This window comes from Lagenorhynchus albirostris, chromosome 19 (assembly GCF_949774975.1).
Source record: "Lagenorhynchus albirostris chromosome 19, mLagAlb1.1, whole genome shotgun sequence".
NCBI classification, from domain to species: Eukaryota; Metazoa; Chordata; class Mammalia; order Artiodactyla; family Delphinidae; genus Lagenorhynchus; species Lagenorhynchus albirostris.
The window spans coordinates 46,401,244-46,417,875 of NC_083113.1; the positions used below are offsets into that span (position 1 = coordinate 46,401,244).

Sequence of the window (16,632 nt, forward strand, 5' to 3'; positions counted from 1 at the left end):
ACAATTTAGTAGATTCTGCTTTTGTAAGCGGGGGTAAGACATTTAAAAATGATACTCAGTCTACACTGGTGTGCAGTGGGATCTCACAGTGGCATTTCCCTAATGGCTGATGACGTCAGTCGTCTTCGATGTGTTTGTTTGCCATTTATAAACGCTATTCAGTGAGATGTCAGGGGGTAAGATTTTGAAGGAGGCTTGCACACCGTTCGCTCCAAGCTTCCCATTCTACAGATGGGGAACTTGAGACCAACAAAGGGGCTGTCTGGCCAAGTTCTCCCGGTTGACTATGATCTCTGAGTGGAAACAAAGGACAGGCGTAAGGAGGACCGAGCACCCTGATCCAGGCTTCTGGGTGGTTTCTAGGACCCCCCTCGTGGGCCCGGTGTGTGAGGTCAGCTCCTGGGCCCTGGCAGACAGAACTGTCCCTTGGGGTGTCCGCCAGGTTTGGAGGCCTCCCATCCCCGAAGGAGGATGCGGTGCACCAGGTGGGCGCCTGGGGGGCGACTTCCCGAATTGGAACCAGCTGGGTCCCCGTGAGTCCTGGGGCAGCCACAGAACACACAGCAGAAAGCGGAGGAAGCCTCCTGCGCTACGGCCACAACAGACATCATCCCCACGGCTGCCAGTTAGTGAGGCCCCGTGCCGGGCACCGTGCGAAGCGTGTGTGTGACTAGCATCCGCTGGCTCCTCACAGAAACACTCGCAGGAAGATATATTCTTACCCATATTTCATGATGTGACAGGAGCACAAATACCGAGTAGGCGGGCCTCTGTTTTATGTTTTGTTTTGTATTCACTTCCTGTTGGCTGCTGTGGCCACTTACCACAAACTTGGTGGCTTAAAACGACACAAATTTATTACCTTACAGCTCTGGAGGTCAGAAGTCCAAAATGGGTTAAAACTGAGGTGTCGGCAGGCCTGCGGGGCTTCCGCAGGCTCTAAGGGAGAATGTTTTCCCGCCTTTCCTAGTTTCTACACGCTTCCCGCTTACTGCATCCTTCTGACTCTGGGTTCTGCCTGCCTCTTTCACATCCAGGGACCTTTGTGATTACTCTGGGCCCACCTGGCTAATCTGAGATAGTCTCCCTGAAGTCAGCCGACTAGCAACCTTAATTCCTTCTACAGTCCCAATTCCCCTTTGCCGTGGAAAATAACGTATTCGCTACATCCGAGGATTTAGGGCTCAGACATCTTTGGGGCCACTATTCTGGGGAGCTGAGGGGTGCCAGGTGAGGAGGGGGCTGGAAGGAATGGTGCCCCCAGGTGTGTGGGTTGGGCAGGTGTGGGCAGGACAGTAGAGTGTGAGCACCGCCCTGGAGGACCTACCTTCTAGCTGGGGGAGCACCTGAACGCACGTCAGGGCACGTCGTCATGTGCTATGGGGAAAAACATTCCTGGTGGGGAGGGGTTATGGGGCATCGGGTGGGGGGTGAGTGGGTTGCAGTTTAATCAGGGTGGGTCTCACTGAGGAGGTGACGGTTGAGCCAGGACCAGAAGGAGAAGAAAGGAGTTGCAAAGCAGCCTGGGAAAAGAGAGTGATGTCCAGCCTTGCACAAGCTGGTCCTGTCTGGTCCTTGAGCTTTACCCTCTGAGCTTCTCCCCTCTGAGCTTCAGCTCTCAAGAGACTTGCAGTCCCCCCAGTTGAGCATGGCTTCCTCTGGCTCTGGTGCCACTGTGGACGCTGACGTTTTAACTGCCAGGCATTCTCACCAGGGAATTCACCCCCACCCCCAATCTAGGGACCTCTTCCTGTGCTTTCTTCTGACCTACCACTTACTGTGCGGACTTGCTAGTTTCCTCATCTCTCAGGCCCAGGAGCCTTTAAGTTCTCGGCAGCCAGGGACTCTCCTCTTCACTGCTGTGTCCCCAGCACCTAGCGTCTGTCTGTCTCATGGATGTTTGTTGAAGGTCCACAATGTGAATGTGCAGTCTGGTTTCCGTTGGTGTCCTGACAGACACCAAATGCCAGGCAGCGTGTCCCAAATCCCAGTTACCCCTCCGACCCATCCCCAAACCTGCTCCTCTCCTGTCTCGGTTAATGGCACCTACCACGCACCCAGTCGCTCCAGCTAGCAGCCTCGGAGTCATTTCTTGACTCCTGTTTTTCTCGCGTGTCACATATCTAGTCCTTAGCAAGCCCTTTTGATTCAATCCTAGAAACAGGTCCAGAATCTGCTATTGCTGTCACCTCCCCCAATTCCTTGGTCCAAGTCATCAGCGTTTCTCAGTGGCCCTGGTGCGTCAGCCTCCTAACTGGCGCCTCTGCTTTCTCCCTTGCCTCCTATAGTTTAGTGTTGACACAGGAGCCAGAGTGACCTTGAAAATAAATCATGTCACTTCTCTGATGATCTCCCCCCTCAGTGGCTTCCTTTGACACAGTAAGATCCGAAGTCCTTTTTGTTGTGGCCTCCACCTGGCCTCACCTGTTTCCCCAGCCCCATCAACTGTTCACCCCCTTCCCTCATTCTGCCCAGCCCCAGTGACCACATTTCTGAGCATGCCAGGAACTCTCCCACCTCAGGACCTTTGCACTGGCTGTTTCCTCCATCTGGACTCCCTTCCCCAAGATGGCAGCAAGGTCCACTCCCTCACCTCATTCACATCTCTTCTTGAATTTCACCTATTCAGAGAACCTAAAATAGTGCCTCCCTCCCCTCTTCCTACCTCTTTCCCTTGTTGAACTTTAGAGCACGTATCACAACTTTATGAACATTTTAATCTATGTATTGTCTTTTTCACCTTAGAGTATAAGCTCCATGAAGGTACTCAACAAATACTTATTATTGAACGAAGGTGCCCATGGGAGTGGCACCCAAACTGGGAAGCCAGGGAGGGATTCCCAGAGGAAGGGGCAGTCCCTTTGTTGCTGCTGCCAAAGGGGGCGTGTGGGCCACACGTTCAAGGGTGCACCAGATACACAAAAGGGAGGCTCCTTCTGGGATCATGTGTTCCCCGAGGGTCACGGCCATGCCCTCTCAGTGCCACCGAGCCTATCCCCTGTGTCTTTGTCTTCCTTCCGTCTCCCCATGCAACCTGTGGTAGAAAGTAGTTGTCAGGAAAATTATATTATTGACAGTTTGCTTGGGGAAAGAACTGCAGTGGTCCAAACCATTTTGGGTTCTTCCCAGTGACCTGGCACCTTGTGGATTTGACCAGCCTGCTCTCTCGGCCCTGAGATGCAACTAATTCCAGCTAATCGAGTTAGCTGTGTGACACTGCTCTCTTCCTCGGGACTTACTAACTGGACTTGGTGTTCCTGGGCATTTTCCTTTTTCTTCATAGCCTGTTTCTGCTGGCCTTTGTGTTAGAAGGTGAGGCTGTTGATAGAGTTGCCTGGAGAAACTCAAGACAAGAGAAAGGTGCTGGACCTCACAGGGGTGGGGCCGTTCCTGGGGTGGTCCTGGGAGGCTAGGGTGGAAGACAGGTGTCCCCCTCCAAAATACAGAGTTAGATGGGTTTGTGCCTGGCTTTCGGTAATCTTTCCAAAGGGAATTTTGTGAATGGAGAATGTACCCGGGAGACAGTTGCCTTTAAGTTTGAAATCTCTGCGTCTGCATGGGACTGCTCTATTTTGGACTTTGGTCTCAGGTCCCAAGGCTCTTGTGGAATGGGAAATTCCACTCAAGGGCATGGAGCTGGGCTAGGATCTTCCGCTGAAGGGTTGTGTTTAGAGCTCACCAGCTCCTAACGCACCTGTGAGTCAGGCAGCAACAAAGTCTGGTGTCCACAAGAGAGAAAGAAAAGGGTGAAATGAATCCCAGATGCCACCCCACGCTCCCTGTCACCCCAGCCCCTGTTCCCCTGGCGTGGGCTCCTAACACAGGAGAGAGTCAGCACAGCCCTGAGGACGGCACGGCACTGTGATGGCCTTAGCATCACCCTCCCCTCTCCCTTTGACTCAATAGACAGATACCTGCATTCACAATGAACTAAACGGGCTTCTGAAAGACCAGGTGTCCCTGACGGCATGAGTTTCCCCTTCTGCTGAATAGAGATTGTGCCTGGGAGAAAGGGCTCCCAGGCCCTTTCCCTTTCCAGCAAATCTGGGTCCCGGAGTTGCAACCAGGTAGAAAAGGACCCACCTCTGCCCCTGCATGGATCCCAGGCTGTGGCAACCGCTCCACCCCATCTTGCCTCGGGGGCTTTGAGGGGAAGCCCAGGCAGAGCAGTGTGTGTCGGGAGGGCAGGTGTGAAGCTATAGACTGGGCTACAGCGCCTCATCCTGGGGGATGCTGGCCGAGGACACCTAGGGATGATAGGGTGGGGGGCTGCGCTTAGTGGACAGGAGATCCCCTGGTAGGATGCATAGGGGTGGCAGGGAAATCGGTATTAGGCAGTGCAACAGGGCCTCGTGGGAGCTGGTGGGTGGTTCCCCTTCCCCTCACTCTGTTTCTGTTTCTTTCTCTCTCTCTCAGTCTCTGTCCTTCCTCCCTTCCTTCTTTCCTGTGTTTTTCTCTGCACCTTCTCTCCACTACTCTCTGACTCTCCCGGGCTCTTGGTTCCTACTCTTCTCAGCATCACTTCGGGCTTGGTTTTGGATCGCTGTCGTGCCACCTCTCGCCCCCAAAGCTGTATCACCACCCAGCTTCAATGCCACACATTCTGCCTGACAGCCCTGGCTCTCAACCTCAGATTCCAGGAGACTCTTAGGGGCCCCCCGCCTGGACCAGATGTCCACTCTCAGCCCCGTCAGCTGTGGGCAGGCAGGCAGAGGTCAGGTGGCTCGCCGGCTGCATCATCCAGGGGGTGAACAGGACAGGCTCTCTCAGAAAGGGGCGTGGCTGGGAAAGAAAGGAGGCGTAGATTCGACCCACAGGGTTCTATTGCTCCAGGTGAGCTCCTGGTTATTGAATGGACACTTCCAAAGTGACTTAACGTCTTTGAGCTTTAGTTTCTTCATCTGAAAATCATATCCATCGCAAGGATTGTTGCGACGTTAAATGAGGTAACGTCAAAACAGTCAGTATCTGATAGCATTAAAAAAAAATCAGGTACCTCTCTGTTCTAGGATCCCAAAGAGTTCTGTGCACCCAAAGGCCATGCTGGCCCTATACCAAGGGGCATCTGATATGTTGCTGTGGGGCAAATTGCATTTCGAGGGGGAGAAGTTAAGTTCGTGGTGCCTGGAACTCCTGGGTGGAGGTCCCCCCTGCTGGGTGGAGATCACCTCATCCCACTGTTGCCACAGGCCATTGGTAGCCCTACTGTAAAGAATGTGGATCCAGGGAATTCCCTGGCGGTCCAGTGGTTAGAACTCCGAGCTTCCACTGCACGGGGCTCGGGTTCAATCCCCAGTCAAGGAACTAAGGTCCTGCGAGCCGCGCGGTGCAGCCAATTAAAAAAAAAATGTGGATCCAATCCTCGGAATTCATACCCTGGCTTTGCGCCGCCAACTGGCCCTAAGACATGGGGCTCGTTACTTGACCTCTTTAATCTTGAGTTTCCTCATCCGTACGCTGGAGACAATCACAGCACCCCTCTCAAGGGACTAAGAGAGATACCGCAGGCAAACTGTTTTGCATAATACCTGGCATTTAGTAAACTTTCAATGAACTGATAACTGCTGTTATGATTTCAGAAACGTGGAAACAAACATGGAGCAGAGAAGTGACAGGCTGATGGAGAGAAGGCAGTGAGTGGCAAGGGAAAGTACAGCGTCCTGGGGTCCCACACCCTTGCTTCTAGCGGTTATGCCCCAGTTGGGTGGTCCCCTCACTCTCCCCACTCACTCGAGAACAGGCTCTCTCTTTGTCAGGGACTAGCGGCAGAGAGAAAGTTGACCACTCAGCCAGAACTGGGAGAGCTTCCACAGGAGAACATTTCCTTTTTATTGTCTGTAAACTCTTCTTTGGTAAACAAGAAACCCAAAGGGAAAGGGAGCACGCTGAGTCAAGGACAGGGCCGGTGCCCGCCACGAACAAGGAGCTCTGAGAAGACAGCTACACCACCAGCGAGGCGGGGCATGGAACCTGGGGGTTCGGGGTGGCTGGCGGCATGGGGGAGAGAGGCAGAGGGGAGGGTGCACTCTGTTGGACATAGAAGCCTAAATCATACAGCGAATGAGCTCATGCATCACAGCGAAGAGAAGGAGGGACTCCCCACCTGTGGCCCCGCCCACCTTCTGTGCGGTTGGTGCCCCTCTGCATGCAGAGCGCTGTGACTGGTCATCCAGGGTTGGGTTGGAGGGGGCTCCAGGGGGCCCGGCAGCAGCCCCTTCTCCATCTCTTCTTTCCTGCTCTGCAGGCTGGCGTGTGTGCAGATGGCAGGGGCAGTGGGAGGGGTGCTCAGGATCTCCGGGTCTGGGTGGAAGTGGCAGGGCAGCAGGGGCAGGTTTGAGGGGAGGTGGAGAAGCAGCCCCCATCCCCCCTTTTACATGGGTGGCTCACTGCAGAGGACAATCTCCAGGTCCTTGCGGTAGAGCCTCCCCGCCTCGGCCAAGGACATGACGCTCTTTTTGTAGCTGGTGAGCTGTTGGATGTTCATTTCCTAGGAGACAGAGAGGGAGAGGGTAAGAGGCTCAGAGGACGGCCCCACCTACACGGCCCAGCTGTTCATTCAGCCAGAACCTTTCCCTTATCCCATCTCAGTGCAAGTAGCTTAGAGGCACACAAAGCATGGGCCTTGGGAGTCAGAAAGCCCTGGATGAAAAACACTCTCCCTTTCACTTAGTGGCTGCATTGCTTTGGGGAAAGTATTCAACCTTTGCTGAGTCTCAGCTGCCTCATCTGTAAAATGGGTACAGGAACGAGCCTGCCTCATTGAGGTGTTATGATGATTCCGTGAGGAAATGAATGTAAACAATACTTAGCACAGTACCTGACACACAGCATGCACTCCAGACAGTAGCTGTTGATGACAGTCATTATCTATGCATAGCTTCTCTAAATTCCTCTACCTCGGTGAGCCTCCCTTTACTCAAGCTGCTGGGTCCCTGCAGGTGAGGAGGAGAATGCCAGGGGCGCTCCCTGGTTTCGTCTTCAGGCCCCTTGGATCATGCTTCCCTAAAAGCCTCACCCAGCGAAACAAGGGATTCTAACTCCTTTCTCCTCCAGCGGCAAGCCTACCAGCCTACTGCTTGTTCACTGGCTCCTTGTGGCCTTGAGGGGCACTAAGACAGGTGACCCACAGACATATGCCCAGAGTGTCATACAAAATGGAGACCAACATGTACAGAACACCAACAGCCCACATGCCTTGTGTTGCCTTGGATGGAAATAGCCGAAAGTTCTGAAATAGAGCAAAGTCATCATCAATGTTGGAAACTCACTAAACAACCGTCTTTTTCTTTCCCTCCTCCTTCCTCTTCCTCCTCCTTTTGTATGGAACACGTCGGCAGATCTTTTTTTTTTTTTTTTAAATAGTTCCCCTTCCAGGCTGATGGGTCATTATCTCCATTCAGCTAATGAGAAAAGTGAGGTGTAAAGACTAAGGTATTGGCTAAAGGATGGGACCAACTCTCCAGCCATAAGGAGTCTTGGTCCCCTGAGTAATTCTTCACGTGGCTCACCTGCCCTCAGTGCTCCAAGGTCAGTCTTTTATTGCATCGTTTGGTGACATCCCCTCACGTTACTGATTCCTGGGTTTGTGCCACCACCCAGCCCCAAGGCACTTTGCAGGCATCTCTAGCTTTGAGGGGCATCTTCACTAAAGTTGTGAAGTTCCTGGAAAAAATGTCACCTAGTCCATAACACCAGGGTGTGCCTGAGCGACCTACCACTCAATTAGGAGCTAAGGAAGTGACCCCATATATCAAGCCTGAGCTTGACAAAACCCTCCAGTTCAGTGCGGCATCAAGAGTTTTAGCAGAATGGACAGAGGGGGCTGCTTATTTTCTGTGTCTAGAAGTATTGCTTGAAGCTGAGGATGGCTTTAGCAAGTTGCAACTGTCTTAGGACTGCTAGGAAATGTCGAAGTTTGAGCCCATCAGCCTGTCCCTCAGGAGCCTCAAACGTAAATCTGCTCAGAAACCGAATCACTGTCCGTGAAGGCACCATCAAAATGGCATACGCGGACTTCCCTGGTGGCACAGTGGTAAAGAATCCACCTGCCAATGCAGGGGACACGGGTTTGAGCCCTGGTCTGGGAAGATCGCACATGCCACGGAGCAACGAAGCCCGTGCGCCACAACTACTGAGCCTGCGCTCTAGAGCCTGCGAGCCACAACTACTGAGCCCGCGTGCCACAACTACTGAAGCCTGCGCGCCTAGATCCTGTGCTCTGCAACAAGAGAAGCCATCGCAATGAGAAGCCTGCACGCGGCAATGAAGAGTAGCCCCCGCTCGCCGCAACTAGAGAAAGCCTGCATGCAGCAACGAAGACCCAACACAGCCAAAAATAAATAAATAAAAAATAAATTTATTAAAAAAAAAAGGCATATGCATCTGCCATGTGGGCTCACCTAAAAATGGCCATTCCCTTCCCATCTCAGGGGCTGTTATTTACAAGCATGCAGCTCTCTCTACTGATTCATTCACTCAATCCCCATGTGCTAAATCTGGAGCTTAGTACAGGTGGAAGGCTCCCAGGTAAACAATTTTATTAATATCCTTGTTCTCTAATCTTCAGCGTTGTTTCCTAGCCCCAACCCCTGACTCTTTTTTGTTTCCACATCTCGAGTCAAGCTGTGTAGCCATATGAGTTGTCTTTTGTGGTAATCAAGAAAGAGCCTAGTTAGGTGATGACCAGGAAATTCGGGTCTCTCCCAAGATTTAATGCCTGCCTTCAAGGCCCATCAGCCTCAGGCATAAAGCAGGGTGATATGGAGAATAATCATGCCTCATTAATACAATTACAGTTAAAGATATTTTCCATTACGATGTGCAACATTCCTTGGACACATAAGGATGCACAAATAATTTTCTCCTAGAGTTTGGTGCCAGGAAAACGTCTGCTGAGTTCAAACACTTGGTGAGTACTTCCTTTCTTCCTAGGAAGTATTTGCTTATAATTTGTTTTCTGCCTCTTTCAAAAAGCAATTGTAGGTAGTGTAAAGCAAAAAAATAAATTTAGGGTGAAAGAAATGAAGGATGATATTCAGGATAAAGAAGTCGGAAGGCAGTTGGAAAGGGAGACAGATAGACTCAGAGGCTGTGATGAATTTTTTGCCCTGAAATTGAGCATTATATTTAGCTCTAGCCGGACCGCCCAGGCAGTTAGACAACGCAAGGAATTATAGAGCGTTCCTCATCTAATTAAAGAAAGCAGCAAAATCATTTTCTCAGAGAAAGACATTTTGCAGGAGGTGGAGGAAAATGCCGCCAAGACTCATCTCCCGGTTCCTGTAAAAAAGTCTTTTTTGTTGGCCATGTGGCTGACACTTCTAAGAACTGGGCCACATCAAAACTGCCATGGCCTCATAGCTGCGTTATTTCCATCAGCCAGCAGGCAGAAGAAACCCAAGTGTCTGCCTGTGAATGGACAGATAAAATGTGGGATAGACACACCACGGAATGTTACTGAGCCTTAAAAAGGAAGGAATTTCCGACATGTGCTACAACATGGATGAACCTTGAAGACGGTTACGCTGAGTGAAATGAGCCAGACACAGAAAGATAAATACTGTATGATCTCACTTATATGAAGTATCTAGAGCAGTGAGATGCACAGAGAAAGTAGAATGATGAGTGCCAGTGGCCGGGGGCAGGCAGCAATGGCTACAGAGTTTCAGTCTGGAAAGATGAAAAAGAGTGCTGGATGGTGGTGACAGTTGCACAACATCGTGAATGTAGTTAATGCCACTGAACTGTACTTAAAAATGGTTAAGATGGCAAACTTTTTTATGTGTATTAAAAAAAAAAATCAGTCAATTCAACCAGAAGAAAACCAAACCAAAAAACTGCCGTTGCCTTGTTAGGCGGTGATCAGAGAGGAGCAAAACGCACTCCTCGGCCTTCCTTCCCACCCCCATCCCGCCTCCAGGACAGCACCCCACCTCCGGGCTCAGCCACTCACCTTCTTGTTTTTCTCATACAAATCCTTCAGGAGGGCGTCCAGCTCATTCTCATCAATGTAGCCACTTCCATCCTGGCGGGGAGCAGAGGGTCAGCACAGAGCCTCAGAACTCAGGCCCCATGACCCCCGACCACAGTCTAGCTTTGCTAACGGTCTTTACTCTGAGCAAAAGAGGTGCCCAAATAACGTGTCACTTCTGACTTTACCAGTCACTGCAGGAAAGGGAGGGTCCAGGGAAAACTGTTGGTAACCTTCCCTTCTGGTGTTTTTCATTTGCACTGAAATTGTAAGTGAGGTTCAAGAAGCATTTTGCTAACTCCCTGGGTGTTGAATCCCACAACAAGACGTCAGGATGAACACAGGCTATTTAAAGTTTACCCCCAAGGAAAACCATTGGAGTCACCTACACAGGGGCAGCTAAGGGAGGGGCGACATTGGTACGGAGGGCCTCTCACTCCCCACTTCCTAGGAAGACAGCAAGATTATGACCTGGCACCAGGGGAGCAGTACTGAGCACCTCCTCTCTTTGGGTACCAACAATGTAATCACACCCTAGTTCCAGGCATAACCCTCTTCCATGAGCTATTCTCTCCTATACTTTTAAGGAACCAAAACCTTGGGTCCCACAGGCCACACACTGAAGACATTTATCTTCTCACACAGCAGAAGATGCTGCAGGGAATCCAAAGGGACAGGAAGAAACTGCATGGCTCAGATTGTCCGACAGCTCGTTTACGCCTAAGGACCAAGGCGAGCCATTCTGGTGGGGTGGGGGGGAGGGGGGGCTGGAACGGGCCTCCTGCTTTTCCATCCACACCGTCCTCTGTCTTACCTTGTCGTAAAATGTGAAGATTGCGTTGAACTCCTCCGAGGTCAGCTTCATGCCCTGGAAGGCCCAAGGTATTAAAGACAGAAGCCAAAGCCCTGCAGAGAGTGAGTGTGTGTGTGTGTGTGTGCGCACGCGCGTGTGCTGAGGAGGGGTGAGCTCGGGTGAGGGGAAGTGGGGAGGAATTGAAGAAAAGCATGTGTGTGTGTGTGTGTGTGCGCGTGCACGTGTGCTGAGGAAGGGTGAGCTCAGGGGTGAGGGGAAGGGAGGAGGAATTGAAGAAAAGCAAAGAGGCTATTTTACCTGAAATTTAAGCAGGAAGTTTTCCTGTACAGGCAAGAGTCTGGAAAGAGAATGTTAGAGCAGCGATTAGGAGACAGAGCAGAAGCAAGAACAACTCGGACCTGGGGGGAGGGGATGCAGAAGGAGCATCTGTAGTTATGGAAACGATCTCTGAGCACTTAATAATCAGGTGTCAGTGGAAAGTTCTAAAAAGAGGGAGACGGAACGTTGAGGTGATGATGATCATGATTTGACCTAACTTTGATTTGTGCTTCAGGACACCTGACCTGTCACCTTCCCCACTGATTGATCTTGGCGATAGGGATGGTAGCACAGGGATGATCTGCAGGGATCTTGTGAAAAGTGATGCTGGGGTGAGTGAGGGCAGGCACTTACCGCGACATCTCCGAGAGGCCCAGTTTGCCGTCCCCGTTCAAGTCAAACATCCGTAGCTGTTGGGGACAGAAAGTGGTGCCTGGGTTATTTGCTTTGACTTTCTCTCATGTCGGACCTTGGCCTGCCATCCCCTGTACTGGAGAGGAAGGAGGATGGGGGAGTATGCGCATGCGTCCTCTGAGGTCACCTGGTGGCAGGGACCAGCATGGGCTGAATCGGTCACTGGGGAGACAGCAGGGACTTGGTCATGGCTCCCCTCCCCCTTTCTCAGGGACAGGGCCGCAGAAGACAGCAGACCAGCACCGAAGGCCCACCCTCTCCAATTTTATCCTCTCCTGGAGCTGTGGAGGCTGTCATGGAAACAGATGCTCCCATCTTACACTGTCCCAGGAGCATCTGGCTGAGTGGGGACCTCAAGAGAGAGGGTGCAGGGCCCATGAACTAGCATCGCTCTTGCTGGCTGCCACTGGGAGTCACCTCTCCTGGACCTGAAGAATCAGCCAACTAGCGACCCCACAAACCCCGAATCCCACCGATTTGGGGCCCGTGTCCTGCACCCCTGGGGAGGAGGGATACTTCCAGCCACTCACTATGGTTTGGGTGTACTCTTGGAGCTTAGGTTCATCATATGGTCGGTTCGCCTTCTTCAGCAGGTCAGACAGGAATCCCTGGAATACCAAAGTCCTCTTCAGAGCTCCCAGTTCAGGCTGTCTGTCCCTGACTCACCTGCTCCTTCAGACGGTCACTCAACACTGTCTTCCGGGGCACATCATTTGCGTAGCTTGCAGCCCTCACAATTCCCTCACCCCTTAATGCTTGTGGAGTAACCCTGAAGGGGGAGGGAGCTGCTGGATGCACACTCACCCCATAGGCCAGGCAGTAGAAACTGGCTGTGGCTCCTCAGAGAGCCCAGGACACATGCTAAGCAGTGCCTGGGACTCCTTGGGTCCAGAGGAGTTTAGGGGTAGACGTGCAAGCGAGGAGGCCAGACTGCTGGAATGCCTGTCCTGGGCACTGACGTGCAGAGGAATGTGAACTGGTTGAACTCCTACAGCTCTGTGTTGCTGATTTCACATGGCTGAACATGTCTAACCATTCAGAGCCGGGCCTGAGTATCCCGAAGCAGACCACACACCTACATTCCTCACCCACCCTCTCCTCCCTCCCCAGGTTCCTTAAACCCACCACCACTTTGGTCTCAGGCCCATTCTCTGCGCCCTCCATGCCCTCTCCAAGGCTCATCTTACCTTGAGTTCGTTGGCTTCGATATAGCCGCTTCTGTCTGTGTCATACTTCCGCCAAGCCTGCAATGAGAATGTCAACCTATTCACAAAGATTTATCCACATCTATAAGCTTCCCTCCATCTTCCTTTAACGGGCCAGGCCGGGTCTTGATATTCAAGAATATTACAATGAGATGGGGACATGGAGATGGTCTAGACCAGTCCCTTCCATGTCGCAGTTGAAGAGATAAGGGAAGGTGTCTTGGCCAAGGTCACAGAGAAGAAAACAACCCTGCTGGGACAAGGTCTCCTTACTGTAACTGGCTTCAGGGTCATCTTGTAACCAGGGTTATGGTTTTCTAAGGTGTTAACCAGGCAGATTTTTACCAGGGCCAGCACTATGATCTGTTGGATCCCATTTTTGCTGTGGGTATATTGGGTGTCCTTTTACTGTTCTGGAAGCTTCTCATTCTCCGCGTGGGAGTTGGGAGCAAGGGTAGGAACCCTCTGGAAGGGGCAGAAGCAGGCTTTGGTTACTCCTCATTGTACTGCGTCCTCAACCCCTCCACCACGATGCATGTGGCTGCCACGTCTGAAGGTGGAACAGAATTGGTAGTGGAATCAGTTTGTTTAGACTATCCCAAGGCCACTCCCCCATCTTTCTGATAAAAAACATCGCCCCATTTTTTTTTAGGAAACCACCCCTCTCTCATGCTCAGTCCACATGGTTCCGGAGGGGCTGATCCATCTCCAGAGGGAGGCATGTGATCTAGGCCTAGACAATCGGTCCATCACTGGATCTTGCTCCATACTGGTTCTGGGCTCTGATCTGAGTCCCAGTTATTCAGTACATGCACTGGGTCCCTGTGAGGGACCAGAGAACTGCCTGCTGACCACAGCATCTGGGGGATCAAAGAGAAGCAGAGCTTCAGCAGGTGATATGGGTCTGACCACCTCCTTCCTCTCTGTTCTGGCCATCTGAGCAGGAGCAGACATCACACAGGAGAAACAAGGAAAAACAGTTGGAATGGTTTAAAAATGTCCACCAATTCTTCACCTCCCTAGTTTCCCTCTCCTTGAATGTGGACTGAACTTAGTGACTGACTTCTAATGAATAGAACACGGCAGATATGGCAGTGTGTGGCTTCCAAGCCTAGGTCATAAAGACATTGAGGCTTCCTTCTTGTTCTGCTTCTTTGATCACTCACTCTGGAGGAAGCCAGGTGCCACGTCGTAAGGACACTCAAGCAGCCCTATAGAAAGGCTCGTGTAGTGAGAAACTGAGGCCCCTTGCCAACAGCCATGTGAGTGCACCACCTTGGAAGTGCATCTTCCAGCTCCAGTCAAGCCTTCAGATGACTGCAGCCCAGCTGACATCTTGACTCTGAACCAGAGCCACTTGGCTGAGCTGTTACCAAATTTCCAACCACAGAAACTGAGAGATAATAAATGTTTGTTGCCTTAGGCTGGTAAATTTTGGGGGGTAATTTGTCACACAGCGATAGTTAACTAATAACAATGGTCCTGAAAAAATCTGGTCCTGAATGCAGCTGTCCTGAAACCCCAGTGTTTAACCCAGTCTATCTTGTGGGGAGGCGGGAATACCATGGTGGGGAATGAGAGTGGGTGTATCTGTGACAAACGGCCCAGAGAACCCTGTTTCCCTAATCCTTGGTCTATTTTGCTGCCTGATCACAGTTCTTAGATTTACTTCCAAGTTTTCTTCCCTTGATTTTTATTTCCTTCTCCCTCAGCTCCAAACAGCACAGCTAGACACCAGCAACTCTTGATTTTCTGAAAGTCAGCAGGCGCTAATTCTTTTCCCAAATTTGATCTCCTGTCTCCTCAACTTCTCCACATCATGTCCCCCACTTTAAAAGAAGTTTTTATTGTGGTTGATTTACAATGTTGTGTTAGTTTCTGGTGTACAGCAAAGTGATTCAGAAATATATATATATATATATATACACACACACACACACACGTGTGCGCATATATATATATTGTTTCCATTATGGTTTATCACAGGATATTGAATATAGTTCCCTGTGCTATACAGCAGGACCTTGTTGTTTATCCATTCTATATATAATAGTTTGCATCTGCTAGTCCCAAACTTCCAATCCATCCTTCCCCCACCCCACCTCCCCCTTGGCAGCCACAAGTCTGTTCCCTGTATCTGTGAATCCATTTCTATTTCGTAGATAAGTTCATTTGTGTCATATTTTAGATTCCACATATCAGTGATATCATATGGTATTTGTCTTTCTCTTTCTGACTTAGTATGATAATCTCTAGCTCCATCCATGTAGCTGCAAATGGCATTATTTCATTCCTCCTTTATGGCTGAGTAATATTTCATTATATATATGTACCACACATTTGTCTGTTGATGGCATGTCCCCCTTTTATTGTGAGGAGTGTGAGAATGTATAGATATTTTAGGATCTTTCTTCCATACCAGCAAACTAGGCTGTGTAATTCTCATGGTATAGTAGTGGCTCAAAAAATTTGATCCTGATTTTTTAAAAAGTTATGAGATATGAGCAAGTCCCGATAAAAAGGTAGATTTATTCTACGTACAACTTGGGTAAATGATTTTTGATTAGGGGAGAGTTCTTTCTTTGGGGAAAGAAAATGCCCGGCTCCATCAAAATATCCCTTCCCATGCTCTGAAAGCCCGCCCTTGAGTAAGCACAAAGAAATATGTGCAGATTTTCAAATATGACGTCACCAACCACCTGCATGCCTTTAGTGTATAGGAATTTAGTTCATCTAGGTTGAGTCTTGACTGGGAGAAAAAGGCAGACACCCCCTAAATTGCCTCAGGGGAGGATAACCTGAAGGGACCCCAGTCCTCCCAGAAAGCAAAGCAGCCAGCTGCTTTCGGAGTGAGATCATCCTAGCAGTTCTGACCTCCCTCCCTCCCTCTCTCCCTCCCTCCCTGGATCCACCCCCAGCTCCATGCTCTCACGCTGGACTTTTCTTTCCATCCCATACTTTGTGCTCAGCCATCACAAAGTATGGTCATGATTCTCTTCCCATTCAAGGAAAAGAGTTCAAGAAACCTGGGCTTTGTGAAATCTCAAAGAAATCCTGAGGTGTCACTTACGTTAGAAATTAAAATGTTGGGATGAGCAGTGGGATGGAAGCATCTGGCAGCACAAATCTTTCAGGGCTACAGAGGGGCCATTTCATGTTTCCAGCTGATAATGATGGAATGAATGGACAACCCCAGGAGGGGATGGTCCTGTAGGATGATGGGGTCCCAGGAAACCTGTGGGATGGGGGTGGTGTTGGCTCAGTAGTTATGGTGGGGTTTAAAGGATAAAGGCAGGTAAAATATGGAACCATGTCAACTACACAGAGAGAAACCACTGATGATTTAGAGAGAGAGGGTTTCCTTCCCCTCCTCTTTAAGCATCTCTGCCCCCTGCAAGCTGTCATCCCCATTCTCCTGATCATAGGTGGAAGGGAGGCCAATCTCTGGCCGCCTCCCTATCAGGAAAGGAGTAATCAAGTATAAACGCTCCCTTTTCTACAGACAGAAAAACAGACACTCACAAAAGCAGCACCCTGACAGGTTCTATGTATAGGCGGACTTTTCCTCCTAGACAGGCAAGGGGGGAACTAAGAACAGAATCCAGCCTGTCAATGACCAGCTTATGGAATTTTGCCATCGTGAAAAAACTGGAGAAAATCCTTTAAAGCACAATAAAATTAAATCCATATCTGATGCTTAGGCAAGCTACCACTTAAAAAAATGAGTCTTCTGCCCTAAGAATCCATTATTTCTAACTGACTTTCTATCTATATGGGGAACTCACTGCCATGTGTGTTTCTGGACTAGCTCTCCAGTCATGTTTAAGCAGTGAATCAGGGACAGGGGATTACCGGTGGCTAGAAATGGATTTAACATGACAAATGGCGACTGGAGTTGTGTTGAAGGCTAG

At 50.3% G+C, this 16,632-nt stretch overlaps 1 protein-coding gene across 2 annotated transcripts in view; it reads right to left on the reverse strand.

Moving 5' to 3' along the window:
- Positions 1-5,809: 5,809 nt before the first annotated feature.
- The window catches only part of CALB2 (calbindin 2), a 28,617-nt gene continuing 17,794 nt past the window's right edge, over positions 5,810-16,632 (reverse strand). The window contains exons 5-11 of one of the 2 annotated variants that reach the window (XM_060130731.1): positions 12,704-12,760; positions 12,047-12,124; positions 11,457-11,512; positions 11,082-11,121; positions 10,785-10,838; positions 9,953-10,024; positions 5,810-6,487 (exon numbers count right to left, since the gene is read on the reverse strand). In XM_060130731.1, the coding sequence (XP_059986714.1) occupies positions 6,371-6,487; positions 9,953-10,024; positions 10,785-10,838; positions 11,082-11,121; positions 11,457-11,512; positions 12,047-12,124; positions 12,704-12,760 (474 nt within the window). In that variant the 3' untranslated portion in view covers positions 5,810-6,370. The remainder of the gene's footprint in view (positions 6,488-9,952; positions 10,025-10,784; positions 10,839-11,081; positions 11,122-11,456; positions 11,513-12,046; positions 12,125-12,703; positions 12,761-16,632) is intronic. The other variant, XM_060130732.1, reaches the window with a different exon arrangement.